The sequence below is a fragment of the Corvus moneduloides genome, chromosome 9 (assembly GCF_009650955.1).
Source record: "Corvus moneduloides isolate bCorMon1 chromosome 9, bCorMon1.pri, whole genome shotgun sequence".
NCBI classification, from domain to species: Eukaryota; Metazoa; Chordata; class Aves; order Passeriformes; family Corvidae; genus Corvus; species Corvus moneduloides.
The window spans coordinates 27,793,692-27,809,551 of NC_045484.1; the positions used below are offsets into that span (position 1 = coordinate 27,793,692).

The 15,860-nt window shown below is 56.9% G+C and overlaps 1 protein-coding gene across 2 annotated transcripts in view; it reads right to left on the reverse strand.

The window, feature by feature from the left end:
- SSBP3 (single stranded DNA binding protein 3) overlaps positions 1 to 10,968 on the reverse strand; it is a 55,198-nt gene extending 44,230 nt beyond the window's left edge. For both annotated transcript variants that reach the window (XM_032117868.1, XM_032117867.1), the window contains exons 1-4: positions 10,819 to 10,968; positions 10,634 to 10,706; positions 10,391 to 10,452; positions 9,726 to 9,810 (exon numbers count right to left, since the gene is read on the reverse strand). In XM_032117868.1, coding sequence (XP_031973759.1) covers positions 9,726 to 9,810; positions 10,391 to 10,452; positions 10,634 to 10,706; positions 10,819 to 10,874 — 276 coding nt within the window. In that variant the 5' untranslated portion in view covers positions 10,875 to 10,968. The remainder of the gene's footprint in view (positions 1 to 9,725; positions 9,811 to 10,390; positions 10,453 to 10,633; positions 10,707 to 10,818) is intronic.
- Positions 10,969 to 15,860: the final 4,892 nt, after the last annotated feature.

Below are 15,860 nucleotides of genomic sequence, written 5' to 3' on the forward strand. Positions count from 1 at the left end.
GTCACATCTCTCCTGGTCCTCCAGGCAGCTCTGAGGAGATGCTCGGCTCCCCTACGAACACTCTGGAGGTACCAGGCGTAAGCTCCCTGCTGCACCAGGGATGCTGTGGTGATACCTGGAGCCAGTGCTGGAGATGCTTGCTCAGAGGATGCAAGCAAAAAGCACCGAGTTTCCAGCACGCATCACCATTGTCACACCCTCCCCTCCACAGACATCCCCAGGCACGAGGGGTTTTGTCCTGAAGACGCAGCCAAGGCTTTCATCTCTGGCTGCGAGATCCTCGTGGTGCCGATCACTGGCCAGGGAGCCAGAGCCTGTTATCTTCATCAGAGGATGTTCTCTGTGGGGACCTTCAGCTGCCAGCCAGGAGAAACAAGCCACTGGAGAAAACCTGAGCCTCCTAATGGCTTTTCCCTCCACCAGCCCCGGCTCCTGCAGCAGTGTGAGGGCAGCTCCTTCTCCCCAGAAGATGAGCACCAGTGGGGCCAGCTGGTTTCTCCAGCGTTCAGCAGCAACAAGTCAAACTGCTTGGAAAACACTTAAGGTTGGGGGGGGGGAAGCTTCAAATGGACCAAGCGGACGATGCACCGCGCCGGAGCAACGGTAAAAGTTAAAATTAATTAGCTGGCAGGATGACAAAGAAGCCATTGTGCAGCACGGTGGAGCAATCCAAGTACAAAGGCTTTATATAAGTCATGTTGAAAACTCCTTGATGACTGCAGGTAAGGACAGACAAGCTGTCAGGACGTGCCACAACACCCTGAAGGGCTCCGGGATAAGCAAGTAAATCTGCTTTTAATGATGAAATGAGCCCTGGGAGCCTCAGCCTGGACCTTCTCTCCAGCAGAGACTGGCAAAGGTGTGAAGCACCTGGGTGTTATTGGTGCTGTAATACCCAGGATAAAACAAAACCATCTGTTTTGGGGTTTCCATGGAAAACTGCACTTGAGCCGGGCTAAAGGGACACATATGCATCGTGGAGCAGTGTTTGCTTCCTTGTGAGCTCCCACCTCCATCCCCAACCATACTCCACAAAGCACATCCCTGCCAAAGCCCCCCTGATGAGACCGAGCATTTCACAGTGTGGCTGTCCCTGCCCCAAACCAGACCCCAACAGGGTCTCACAAAACCAGACCCACCTCCTGGTTCACGCCTTGCACAGAAAAACCCCAGAGTGTTTCCACCACCAACGGGCAGACCCTGGTTCTGTTCCTCACGAAGGAGCGGGCACTGTCCCAGAGCCACGAGGACGCAGGCGCGGGGCTGAAGCTGTGATGGAGAGTCACCCCAAGCTGCCACCAGCCATGACCCCCCCACCATCCTGCTGGCAGATGGGCACAGGGAGGCTGGGTGTGATTTACACCCCACCAGCTGCACAGCGCTCCGGCAGAAAAGAGCCAAGGGGGAGAAAAGCACCTCTCCCTCCTTCCTGGTGTGAGCCTCGCTCCTGGGCAGGGAAATGTGGGGGTTCAAGCAGCTTCTGCACTAGAGGCTGCCTTATCCCAATGGGGCTTCCCCCAAAAAACAGGACAAGCACCCAGTGAGGGCGAGGCAGAGCAGGAGGGCAAGGAGGATGCTCTGCCAGGCTTTGGCAGGGCAGAGGAGCCAAGCGTGACGCAGCACCCTTATCTGCCCACCCCAAACCAGGGCGCCTCAAGGAAGCGCCCTGCCCCTTTCCTCAGCGTGCTCTGCCTTTTTTCACTTAAAAAAAAAAAAAAAAAAAAAAAAAAAAAAAAAAGGCAAAAAACACAACCCCAAACAACCAACCTCCCAACTGCTCCCCAGCCCAGAGGCTGGGCTATAAAACACTGCCTTGGGGCAGGGAAGCAGTCGCCTGCCTGCCTGGGGACACAGCTGGGCACTGCCAGCTAGCCATGGGGTAACAGAGGGGCATTTCCCACTTTACAGTTAGCACAAATGGGTAAATAAGCAAAGCCAAGGCTTGGGACACCCTTGCAGCAGGGCTGTTCTGGAAGGAAGGAGATGCCAGCCGGCCACTCGCTGTGGTGGTCACCAGTCAGTGCTAGACCAGGTGAGCCAGGTACGATGGCAGCTGTACACAGAAGGAAATCCACGTCAGGTAGGAGGGACTGGCTGTGGGCTATTGTACCTGCTGGGAATGCCATGGGATGCCAGCACCCCAGCTGTGTTGGGCAGGTTGTGCTCACCAGCAAGCCAGAGCTGCTGCAGTGCATCCCCTGCTTCAGTTTGTAGCCAAAAAACTCCAATTATAGGTGCAAGCTCAGCCTTGAGAGACTGTAAAAAAAACAGCCCAAATTCAGGGAAAATGGGAAGGAAACCCCCCCCACCCCAGACCCTGTTTGAGGCAGGCAGGAGGGGTGGTGAGAGCTCATTTTCACTACAGAAAGCTGCCGCACCCCAGGAGGAGAGGCACCAGATCAAATGTTCAAGGGTTGGTGCAGAAACATTAAGGAAAAAAAAATTAAAAAGAAAATGTTAGCTCAAGACACAGCCAGAGGTCTTCCTTTGGACTTTATCTTAAGGCAGCAGGCACAGCCTCGCACACGGACAGACAGACAGACCCCACAGCCTCCCACCCTGCCTGGGGAACGCAGAGGTGGAAATCACCTTGCTAAAAACCACTGGTCTTGGTGGCAGTGGCCATGGAGGAGCAAGAGTAAGGCAAGTGGCAGGGTGTTGGATGGCCAGGCACAAAGCCCTGCTCTGTCCCACCACTCCAAAATACACAGGCACATGCACCTCTTCCTTTATCCCTATGTACATCTCAATTCTGCATATTCCACAGATATAACTGCATATGTATACACATTTTTTTCTGCTTAATTTTGTTACTAACAGTCACCATGCATGCCGCATTAAGCTCAGGCAGGAAAGTGAGCATTTCTCCTCTTATTCCTTTTATAAAAAAAAATAAAAAAATATATATATTCATTAAATGCACAAACCCAAAACAAAAGAAAAGCTGGTCTTACCACACAGAGCTGTGCCCCATCCAAACCCAAACCCTACCCAAGCCCCCCAGGTGCCCCTCTTGCCCTGGCTAGCACAGGAGACTGGTGACACCACTCTGGGGATGAGAGGAGGGAGGTGGCAGTGGGTGGGTGGGTCAGCAGCAGAGTCCCATTAAATGTGGGAAGCAGCACCTAGAAGCCATCCCGTATTTTGGAAATTCCCCCCTTGACTGCACAGCTGTAGCTTTGAACTCAGCTCCTGGCACCTGTGGCAACAATCGGTAGTTTTGAGAGAAGAAAAAAAAAAACTAAACCCCAAACCAAGGCAGAGGTATTTGTTTACTTGCAAAGAGACATTTTTGCTCCCTGCAAGCCTGGAGGAAAGCACTGTTTCTACCCCACCAAGACCCCAACCCTGGGCTGTCCCCCCAGGGATCTGCAGGGTGAGGACTCAGAGGGAGAAAATGCAGGGAAATAAGGAGGAACGTGCTCGTGGGCTGAGCAGAAGCCTCAGCAGAAGCCTCAGCAGAAGTCAGGGAGCCTCCCTGACCCACGACTGGGATGCTGGCAAGACAGGTGTGTGATGCTCATGGGGACACAGCTCATTCTGTGGTCCCTGTGGGCAGGGCAGGGCAGCTCCCAGCACCAGCCAGGCTGGACACAAGGTGCTCCGGGCGCTGCACCGGGCACTGCACCGCTCTCCCCCGGCCATCCCCTCTGTTCCTAAGGAAAACCAGGAACAAACGAGGCTGCAGCAGCTCCCCCCGGAGCACACCCCCACCAGCGAGGGCTTCGCACAGCCGGGTGCCATTTCGGTGGTGCCAGCTCTGCCACGGGAGCGTGAGCGGCAAGAGAGGAGAAACAGCCAGAGCCCCCCGCCCGCTCCCCAGGACCAGCTCTGGCAGCTGTTTCCAATAGAACCAGGGACAGCTTTACAAGAGAAAAATATGGAACAAAAGGTAGGAGAAAATCCAAGTTTCCAAGGTAAGGAAGGAAATGATCAGGAGAACAGGAAAGTCTCACTCGTACCCAACACACGGCGTCCTGACCTAACACCTCCCCACTGCCCGCTGCCGGACAGGAGTGCCCGTGCCGGCCACAGCTTCCCCGGCACGGCTTGGCACGGTGGCCCCTCGCCCTCTTTGTTCCTGAGAAGGGACCCCCGCACGCCGGGGAGGGCAGGGCTGCGAGCTTTGTGCTCGCCCGGAGCCCAGCATCTGCCGGGGGCAGGCGCTCCCCCCGCAGCGGGTCCCCTCGCCGGCCTCACCGCGCTCGCCCACGTGGCCGCCGGGGCAAACAATGGGATGGCGCTGGGCTGCCGCGCTCGCCACGCAAGGCCTTCCTCCTCCTCCTCCTCCTCCCCGCTGCGGGCTTTGCCTGCCACTGGAAGCTGGCCCCTCTTGAGCACCGGGGGGAGGGGGATTAAAAAGATACTATAAAAAAATCCCCAGGGAAAAGAAAGAATACTCCAGTCTGGCTCGCTGCTGCAAACGGGCTCGTGGCGAGGCGAGGGCACGCTGACCCGCACACACCGGGATGGGCAACGGGGCAGCAGGGCAGGACCTCCATGGGCAGCGGCCAGACCCCAGCACCCAGCCACGCAGGGGGTGCCCACCCGCGGCACAAACCCCCATCTGCCCTCCCATCCTCAGGATTGAAGAAATCCTTCCTTTCCTCCCATCCCACTCCTGGCTTTTTTGAAGAACCCCCTCCCGGACTGGAGCCAGAGAAACTTTGCATCTTCGCACCATTTGTTGATATAAAATCCATCCCCTGCCTTACTTTTGCAGAGGCACTTGGGGTGGGGTGGAGGGGAGGAACGTCTGTTTCTATTTGAAACCGTCAAAATTAGCATTCAGTAATTAAAAATCACACCCTTTCTCTTAATAACCTAACCAGCATGATACAATCAGGTTGTGCCAACTCTTTAATCTAATTGACTAATTACAGATTTTAATTTAGTCAGTTACTGAACAACTGTTGACAATTTGTTTTCATTAGGGACAGAACAGGATAAATATTTAGGCTCCCCAGTCAAAGACTAAGACATAAGCTCTGGGCTCTGACCTCCGGTTTCACAATGGAGCCTTCTCCATGGGCATCACCCGTGGAAAGGTGCTGCTCTGAAATGCCCTGGTCCTGCTGCTGGGCAGCAGGAAGTGGGGCAGCAGAGGTTGCTCCATCACGACAGCCAACGCTGTTTAAAACACAATATTAGACTAATCCATCTTTGCATGGTACTCCAGCAAGAGTGGGCTTTAAAGGACACCCAGGCTCACCAGTACCCTAAACTGGGAGGGAAGGCTGAGCCCAGCACTGCTGGGAGAGGGAATATCTGGATTTATTTATTTTTGTTGCAATTTATTTTAAAGCGATGTGGAGTTTTGCAGCTGCTCCTGGCAGCCTGCCACTCCTGAAGGAAACTCCTCTCTCTGGTTACCTACCAGGGAACCCTGTCCCTGCAGAGTGGAGCTGGATGGAGCCCAGACAGAGCACAGTCCTGCATGAAAACAGGACAGAGCTGTGTGTGCCACTGCTGAGCCACACGCCCAGGGCTCAGGCAACGCCTGTCGGGGGGCTCACATAAAGCTGTTCCCAGCCTGTCCCTGCATAGTGATAAACCTGCCCCAAAAACATCTCTTCTCCTACACAACACATTTTCAATACACGGGCTGCACACAACAGGAGAAGCTCTAATGGGCCATCACCACCACCACAGAGCTACTCATGGACCAACACTCTCACACCTGCTGGTCCCACCCTCACAGCCATGGGTGCTCTGAACAAGGTCTTACAACCTTCACTGGTCCCAGAACACGAAAAGAGCCTGGCGTGGGAGAGGAGACAGTCACACCAAACCCCTCGTGCATGAAGAGCAACCCTTCCCACGGGTCCCACAACGCCATGTCACCTGCCAGTGCACCACATCATGAGTTGGCCACACAGACCCTGGGGAGCAGAAGGTGCTGTGACAAGGAAATGCTCCCCTGCAGCCCAAGAATACCCAGGCAGGGACGCTGGGATGGGGTGCCTCTCCTGCTGGCACCTGGTCCTGCTGGCCTCTTGGGCTTCACCTTGTTCCCACTGAGCACACTAACTCCAGCAAACCTGAATTATCCATCCATCCATCCATCCATCCGAGCTTCAGAAGCCCCTGAGATCTCAATCCAAGCGGAATTGTTTAAGATGGAGGAAAAAGAAGGAGCCCTGGTTGTCTCCAACCAAGATGGGAGGACAGGAACACCAACCACACCATCTTTTCCCAGACCAACCATCACACTTCCAGCAGCAACCACTCCACTGCCGCAGAGCATCCTTCCAGGCCCAAGTTAGAAAGAACTGCAGCAGCTTTCCAAAGTTAAAAACAAAAACAAATAAATCAATGCTTTCCGTTAATGGCAAGTCAAAGCCACAGCTCCGCAGATCTTGTGCTGCAAAGAAAACAGCATTTCAAGTGCTCCCAAATGCAGGTCCTTCTCAGGAGGAAACAAGGAAACAGAGGAAGGGAATGATAAAGTCAAAGTCTTCATCAGCTAAAGGCTACCCCAAGTTTTCTCTCCTGCATGTTGACATGAGCTGGCTGTGCAGGCAGAGCAATACCACAAAAAAGTATGTAGCAACAGTCAACTAGATTTAAGTTCATTTTCTGTAGCTCGAGGCCAAAATCGACTGAAGTGGTTCTGGTGATCAAGTTTTCTGCAATTCCCCTTCTATGTATTAGCTCTTTGACAGAAATTCACTGCGGTATTTAAACTGGCAGTCATCACCGCTAACTCAAATTGTATTGGCTTTCACGGCGTTGAAATGCTCAACTGCGACCAGCCATCGGCCAATTCCCAGATAACGCGGCGGCTGAAATCCCCTGTCATGACGAGCGATCCCGTTGCGAGCTCGCCGGCTCCAGGAGCGTGCCGGAACGCTGGCACGCTCGCCACGGGGCTTGGAGGAGCCTAAATCAATGGCTATGGGTTGAGTTTTAGGAGTTGGTGAGTGCTCGTGGGGCTGTTACCTCGGATAAACTCTTTGGACACAGGTGGAAGAAGATGACTAACAACCCTCCAACCAACACAACCCGACAGTTGTGTTAACAGACACGTAGCCCTGCCAGAGACAGAAGGATCCAGCATTCCTCCTGCCTGTGCCAGGTGAATCCCCACTCCCATCACTCTTCTCCCACCTTTCTACTAAGTGCCAGCAGGCTTTTGTCCCAGCTTGGGAGAAAAACCTCAGGGGAAAGGTAAAAAGCAATATTCCCAAGTGTTCACAAGAGCCCACAGTTTTCAAGGGTCCCCTCGAAAAAAGAGCGGTGGGATTTCTCCTTACTTTATTTTCTCACTGGAGATTTAAATGTTTAAAACTTGAGGGGGAAATTGGCAATTTGTCCTGCTGCTCCTAATAGTTTTCATACAGTTATGCTGGAAGATGAAGTAGAAATGACACAGCATGCAAATCCCACCGTTAGCACCCCGCTAACAAGGAGCACCACTCCCCCTTCCCAAAGATGTGTCCCCCAGGTAAGAACCCTTCTGGTGCTCACTCTGGGAAGGTGACATGCCAAGCCCCAAATGACTCCCAAAGCATCCCCTCGTTCTGTCCTTACAGTAGCACAGTCTCTGGGCTAACACACACTGCATTTTGGGCAAGCACCAAGCAGGACACACGGAGTTTGCCCATTCCTGGCCAAGTGTAGACACAACACCCTGCCAACCTGGGGCAAGACTTAGATTGGGATGTTTTTAACCACAACCACCACATGAAGCAATTCATGACTCACTGATCCAGCCCCATTTGGGGCTCATATCCCATTTTAGCTGCCATGCACTGCTGATGGGTTGCTGGGTTTGGTGTTTGACACTGCCCACCGTGCTCACCAGTACCGGCAGCCTGCCCTGGAAGCTGGCGAGAAACAAGGAGCTATTCACACTTCCATGGTTATCATTCGGTTCTTTGGTCAATATTTAAGTTTTGGCCAGGCAGCTCCCTTGCCCTGTAAAGTACACGCTGTGCCAGGAAAACACTGCTCCTCAGAAAGGGACTGTACCGTGAGCATCCATCACCAGCCACGCCACAGAGAAGAACAAGCCCTGTCTTGGGGCCAAAACACACCTGGGGAAACCAACCCAGTGCCACCAAGCCAAGGCACAGGGGAGGGAAAATCTTTTTAGGAGTTACCCAAAAAGTAAAGCACTTGGGGCTGTTACAAAACTGCATTACACCGAGAATTAAAAACAATCAGGATTGTGTCTATTTACTGTAAGCTTAAAGCAACGTGTACTAAAGAAGTTTATGCGAATCATCTAATGCACTCAGGCCTATTGTTAGAATTATTACCAAGCTAAAAAAAGATTAATTTCTCTAAATACACTAAATCCTCAGACATGATGAGGAGGGTGCTGTGGATGGAGCATTACCATGTCTTGCTTGCTAATGTCATCTTCACCTGTGGCTCTGCTGCCCAAAGATCTACCTTTGCCTTGCTCGTGATGAGCCTGCTGTCCCATCTGGGCTCCCGAAACCCCCCCAGTTTGCCCCAAAACATCCAGGAAGTGAGCAGAAGCCAACAACTGACAGATGTACTTGCTGGCTGTCAGCTCTGACCCTTAGTTCAGGAGTTCACCGTTTTAATCCAACCCAGTGAAAACAAGCAATGCAGAGAGCAGCGGCAGGGACAGATAGACACACAAACTCCACCTAGCAAATACCCAGACACGCTTCTCCCATGACCCAGAGGGGTGGGAAGAGACAAGAGGGAGCTCAGCAGCCAGCCAAGGCTCTCTGGCACTGCCTGTGCCCCAGGGCGACCGCTGTGTCCAGTGCCAGCATGTGAGAGCACCGTGGAGGTCCCTGAGACGCTCGCCCGGCACTGCTCACCAGCAAACCCTCACACATCCCAAGCCAGGCATGTCGAGGCAACGAGAAAGTTGGGAAGGGAGGAAAAATGGTTTCCATACCATAGTCTCCCTGGAGCAGACAGAACCAGCTCCTGCTACAAGGTTTAAACGCATTTGACTGGGGTCCAAGCCCGCAGCCAGGTGACTAATCCTTTGATGCAAATTCCTCCCGACGCTGCGGATGCGGGCGCCGTGTGCGGGACGGGAGTGGGCAACCCACTGGAGCAGACATGCCATGCACCCCTGCCAGGAGGTGTTTCTCTGGGAGATACCTCAGTCTCAAGCATGCCACCCCAGAAGCACCATCCATGCCTGGGTCATGCTGCCACCTCTGCAGATAGCACCCCAAACCATGGAGAGCCAAGACGCACAACGACCAACCAACGCAGGTCTGCAACCCCAGCTTCGACAAGACAACACCTCTCCCTTGCTGGGATCAAGGGACGTCTCAAGAAACCAAGGAAGCCCCCAGCCTTGCCAAAGGCAGGGAGGTAGTAACCGGGGCATTCAACAGCAGCTTGGGGAATCCCCCTTCTCCTTCCCACCAAAATCCAACTCCCGCCCATCCTGCGAGGTGTCCTCAGCATGAAACATCTCACCATCACAGCATCCTCAGCATTAAATATCTCACCATCGACCCTCTACAAACACTTCGTTGTCCATTGCTATGCAAAACTTCTTAATTCTACCAGTAGCCTGAATGCCTTTAAGTGCTTAAGATAACCATCTGAGCTCATTTACATAATTGCAACATTATGAAATACTGTTCAGTCAAATCAGAACATTGTTGGTTAAAAAAAAGGCCACGCTTTTTGCCAGTTGGTTACATTAGGTTGGCTCTTGGTGCACCGGAGCTCCCCAACGCCGTAATTACCGCGAGGATTAGAAACTTGTTACTCACGTAGTCATGAAAGGCTTTGGCTTCACTCGAATGTTCACAAGTGTCTCGCCTTTCGGGAGCTGCGCAGTACAGGTCCCAAAACACGCTGCATGGCGGGGAGAGACAGGAGAGGAGCAGTTACTCATCAGGGATCGGGCACCCAGGTCAGCGCAGGTGAGCGGCTTCCCACCCCACGGCGCCCACGGCTGGGATAGGACCTCAGCTGGATCCAGCTGTGCATCCCAGCTTCGCACCGCTCGGACCTGACTGTCAGGAGCAGAGATGCTGGGTACTTAAGGAAGCAAAAGTAGCCCTTTAAGAGACAACACCTTGAAGGGATAACCCCCGTGGGACTTCAGGGACTTCTCCCAGCCTCGCTGCCGCCCAGCTCTGCTCCCCTGGGCGCCCCAGTGGCACCGGCACAGCCCGGTGCCTGCGGCTGGCCCGGCAGCTCTCCAGCGGGAGCCCTGCCCGCCGCTCCCGCGGGGACGGGGGTGGCTCCGCCGCACCTCGACGCCGCGCGGGGAGCGGGAGCCGGGGCGGTTCGGGGCTCGCCGCCGCTGCTGACTCACGCCACTGCCGGGGCTGCACCCCGTGGGGCCCCGCGACACCGGCGCGCACCCCCCCAGCCGAGGGGGCTGCTCCCACCCGCGACGGGACACCGCCGCCCGCCCCCCCGCACTTACCACCACCAGGAGTGCAGGAAGCCGGGGGGCTCGCCTAGCGTGATGTTCTTCTCCCACCGGATCTGCGGGCGAGAGGAAGGCGGAGGGGGGTGGGTTGGGAGGGGGGCGGTGTGGGTGGGGGGTGGTCGCGGGTGGGCGTGGGCCCCCACGCGCGGCGACCCCCCGGCGCCGCCGCCGCCCCGCGCAAGATGGAGGGCGGGCGTGCGGCGGCGCACAAAGGGCGCGGGGGGCGGCGGGGCTCACCTCGGACAGGAAGGTCTGCGCAGACTTCTGGGCGCCGACGTGCAGCAGGTACTCGTAGACGTACAGCGCCAGCCTGCAACAGCCGAGCGGCGGGTCGGATAAGGAGGAGGCGCCCCGCTCCCGCCCCGCACAAAGCCGCCCCGCCGCCACCGCCGCCCCGCTCCCCCCGCCGCCGCCGCTCTTACTTCTCCCGCGCCTGCCCGTCCGAGGGCACCGCCGAGCCCTTCCCTTTGGCGAACATGGTCCGCGCCGAGGAAGAGGGGGGCGGCCGCCAGGAGCCGCCGCCGCCGCTGCCGCCGCCGGAGCCGCTGCGCCCGCCACCGAGGGAGCGCCGGGGGCTGTCAGAGCGCCGGCCGCCGCCGCGCCCCCATCGCCCCGCGCCCGCCGCCGCTCGCTGCGCCCAACGCGCCGCTGGCCGCGCACCCGAACGTGGCCGCGCCGGGCGCCGCCCCCGCCGCCGACGGGCGCCCGCTCCCGCCAATCACCGCCCGGCGGGGGCGGGGCCTTCCCGCGCCACGCCCCGCTCCGGAGGCGGCGGGCGGCCTCCCGCGGTGGGCAGGGAGGGCGGGCGGCGGCGGCGCGCGGTCCTAGAGCGCGCCCGGCTCGGCCCGCGGGCGGCGCCGCTCCCCCAGCGCCGCGCGGCGCACGGGCCCTTTAAGGCGGCGGGCCGCGGCGCGCAGCGCGCGCTGATTGGCCGGCGCCGCGGAGACCTCGGAAGGGGGGACTTGAAACCGCCCGTGGGGGGTGCGGGGGGAGCGTCGGTGCGGCCGGGCGGGCGCTGCCGCTCCGCGGCGCCGGGCGGGACGGACCCGGCGGGAGGCAGGGACAGAGAGAAGGAAGAAGGGAGGCGGCTGAGGGCTGGGCACGCCGCCTTCTCCTCCGGACCGGCCCCGGCGGGTCCCGCCCGGCGCCGCGCACCCCAGCCCCGCGCTGCGGGCGGTCACCTCGAGGCCAGGCGCGCCCGGCTGCGCGGAGCCCTGAGTAGAGCCCGGGGCTAGCCTGTCCTGGCTGCCAGCTCCAGTCACGGGGCTTGCTCGCTTCGCTGCCCTTAGAAACACGGGGGCGGGGAAAGCCGCCCCCTCCGGGTTGGGTGGGGGTCGCGCAGGGTGGGCTGTGGGAAGCACTTCTGCCTCTCTCCGGGGGCTTGGGCAAGGCCGCGGTGTGTCCCAGGGCACCCCTAATTTATGAGCCAAGGCTTTGCGTCCCTCGCCCCACCAACATTCGTTTCTGCAGGAGCCCACCAAACTAACCATCAGTGCTGGCCTCGGGTGGCAGTGCCCACGGGGACAGATGTTGGAGCAGCACAAAAATAAGGGCTTCAAGCAGCTCATTCCCCCTGCCCTGGCCTCACCTCTACCTCCAAAGTGACTGGCTGAACAAAAACCGGCCGGGACGGCGGCTGCGCGCTGGGTTGGGGTTGTGCGATGAGTTACCCACTGCTGAAACGGGGAGGTTGCACTTAAAACACGGGGGATCTTGGGTGTGAGCGGGGCCATGCGCTCCGTGCGAGGGCAGGGAGGCTCGGGGCGGCGGCGTGGGGAGCCGCGGGGCGTGGGAGTGACTCCTGCGGCGGCGGCAGCGCTGCGGCGCCCGTGGGAATGTTCACGGCCATCGGGACCTGCCTGAGCAGGGCCAAACTCGCTTCTTCACAGTTTAAATTGAGGTTTAAATTGAACTGGGGGTTGGGGGGGGGGGGGGGGGGGGCGGGGGAGAAAAAAGTCTTGCAATGCGGTAGGTCGAAAAGGATCAAAACTTGTAGGCGTCCGAGATCATCTCAGCAGAAAAGGAAAACCTGGGGCTTTGCCCAAGTTTTGGTTTTTAGGGTGGGGGGAGTGACGGCGGCGATGACAAGGCAGGCATGTGGGGCTCTGCTCCACGCACGCCTTTGCGGCACAGACCGGAGGGACAGGCCAGACAAACCCCAGACTTTGTGTCTCCCGAGCCTTTGCATCCCTCTGCTCCTCTGCTGCTCTGATGGGTTCAAAAATAACTAGGAGCGTCCCCTGGGACTGAGGTTATGGGATAAATCCGACCCTCCAGCAGTACGTGAGAAGTTCACTAAATATCCCTGGTTAAAAATAATACCGTGATACCCTGTACCTCCTGCGTGGAGGTGGAAAGCACTAATGCCGCTGGAATAATGAGCGCTGTGCCCTCGGCAGCGAAAGGGCCTCTCTGTTCCCAGAATATTGCCCTGCCCTGCTCCTGTTCATCAGGAGCTTGTTTTCTTCTAACTCATTCGTTTTCTGGGATAGGTGAGTAGGCAAAACCCAGCCACCATTTCTCCCCAGCCCCCTGAGTAGCGTGGGACATGAAGCAAGCCCAGGGAAATGAGATGGGAGACAGGATCCCTTCCTCTTAGGTGCCTTCAGCAGTTTGGTTCCAGGTCTCCAGCCAGGAGTGGAGAATGTTTCTGAGATGCTCAGAGGAGGGAACAGCCCGAGAAGGGAGACAGGAAACCAGCTCAGCCTTCCCTCGTCTCCTCCGGACAGCTGTAGTTCCCAGCTGTTTCTTGAGGAAATGGCCAAGAGCAGTTGATGAAAAACTTCCCAAAGTGGCACCAAAGGAAAGCCCAACCTGCCAGCTGCCAAACGCCAGCATGGTAAGGGCAGAAACTCCCAGCCCATGTGAATACACCAGGCACTGGCCCTGCCTTCACATCTTCTGTGACCTGATGATTAGAGCAAATTATAAGCTGGTGCTTTGGACCAACATAGCTAAAGATCAGAAGGGAGACTAATTTCATATCATCACCACCACAGAATGCAATTAAATGGCTCTGCAAAGTTTTAACACAAGTTATGACAGGAAATTTAGGAAAAAATAAATCCCCACAGCCAAAGCCAGCAGCTTCATCTGGCCGAGTCGCAGGAGGATGTACCAAGGCTGCTGAACGCTCCCAAGGCTTGGAGGGTGACCTGTAGGCTACCTTACTGGGCCAGACTTTCTCTTTGTCAGGAGTTTTTCTTGGGTTGCACCAATCAAAGCGCCAGAAGTCATTAAAAACCCTAAACCAGCACCCAGCCGGTTGTTTTAAACAGCTGCCTGTGGATTTCTCCCAGCTGTCTCAGGGTGTCTCCTATGCCAGGGCTGCATTGCATGGCACCCACCTGGTGGGTACCCAACAGATCCTGCTCCGCTGAGCCCGAAGGCAGGAGAAGGTGCTGCGTGCTGGGGGAAAAAGGCAGCATCCCCTGGGCACAGCAAAGGGAAGGCTCAAATTTACTGCACACTGCCAGCGGCTCCGCTGGGACTGCTGTGGGATCCCCGTGGGCAGGCTCCCAGTGGGCAGGGATGTGCAGCAGGAAGGACAGGTTTGGGAGGGAGTAGCTGTGGGAAGAGTGGCCTCTCCACGTTGCATATTAATGCTCCTTGTGCTTTAATTGCAGTGGGACCTCTCGCGCAGAGCCATTAGCATGCAATGCGGAGGAACGTGTATTTTTGGGATGCCTGCCTGGCTCGCAGACTCTCAGCCGTGGGGAGGGGGTAGGCTGTGGGATGCAGGGAGAGGTGTCTCGTCCCCCCCCCCCCCGCCAGGGATGCCGCTGGAGTCGCAGCTCCTTCCTCAAGCCCCTGAATCATCCCCACTGCCATCTGCTGCACCCTCGCTCTTCCCCGCAGATGTCCTTCTTCCTTCCCCAGAAGGAGATGAGAACCGAGGATGAGGTGCCAAACACGACTTCAAACAGCATCTAATAAAACACGGGATTAATTTCTTCTGACTGGTGCTCAATGGCTCTGATTAAGCAGAGCAGGATTTAATTAGCTTGTTTGGACTGCCTCGAAGCCTGTGCCAAAGGTAGTGGAGTCTCAGTGGTTGGGTCTCCCCAGGCCCCAAGCAAGAGCTGATGCTGGCCTGCAAGACCTTCCCCTTGCAGAGCAGAGCGCACTGCCTGCCCTGCCAGGCTGGCAGCTCTTTCAGGATCCTCTGACCACCCTTTACCACCCAGAATGGGTGCCCTTAGCTGTGCTTAATCCCAGTGACACCCATTGGGCAGGCACAGGGGAATGACAGGAGCAGGGTGGGGTTTGATGGGAGACACAAGTTGGTGGCCCCACCAAGGAGACACTACTGTCTTCCCCAACAGCGTCTCATCCTCTGAACCCTGTGCCTTTTGGCACAAACCAAATTTGCCCTGCCACCAGAACCTCGAATTTAAAGTAGCCCTGTTCTCTCCCTGATTTACTACCAGTTGCTGGCTCCTCTCCTCTCCCTCTGCCTGTCTCCTTTAACCCATTTCATTATCTATGCTAGCTTAGGCTTGTCTATGTGGGAACATCATGGTGAAGTTATTGCAAAATAGATGGGCTGTGAATGTAAAGCGTGGCAGCTATTCCCCAGCAGCTCCCTGCGTGGCGGCTCCGATTCCTCACCCGCAATTCCTGCGCTAACCTCGGCTGCAGGCAGGCACTGCAAAGTGCCAAGCAGGAGCACCCATGTGGGACATGGCTCCTGGGCTTTCCCCAGGGAAGGCTGGGAAATCATGCTGCATTCCCATAGCTGGTGTTCCTGGGATTTTAACTCTGTGGATTCCTGTCGTTTCAGAGGAGACAAACAGAGGTAGAAGGCTCAAAGGGAGAAAGCGACGGAGATAAAGCCGAGGAGCAGGACTTCCCTGTCTGAGGAGCACAGACAACTTGCAAGCCCCAAACTTGCACTTGCGGTTTGACTCCTGAGGAACAGGGCAAAGGCAAAACCCAAAATGTCAGAAACTGGTTACCCTGTTGCCCCGACAAAGTGTCACCTCTGCCCACCTCTTGCCAGTGCCAGCTGCTCTGGGCGAGTCTGGTTCTCCTGGTTCCCACCTCCTTTGCCACTAGCCTACACCTCCCTGCAAGGGACATCTTGCAATGAAATATCCCCTCCCCCCAGGAAAAGCAGCATGCAGGGGCTGTGATCCTGCACGGTGACAACCCCCAGCCTGGCTCCCAGCAGTGCTGCTGACATTCCCATGCAGCGCTGTGTCTGACCCTGCTCCTTCCCTGTGGCTGAGCTCTGGTGGCTGCTCTGTGGGGCCAGGCAGGGCACCGACGTGGGCTGAGGATGCTGCCAGGGGTTACATGTAAGTGCTACCTGTAGGTCTCCTGTAATGGCATAGCAGGGACCCTCCCACGGGGTGCCAGCAGAGCTGTGTGTGCCTGCAGACCCTACAGCTGATGGGATGGTGCCTGTCTTAGAGTTTCCTCAGTCATCCCACAGGACAGCCTCCGAGCTGTGCCCCATGTC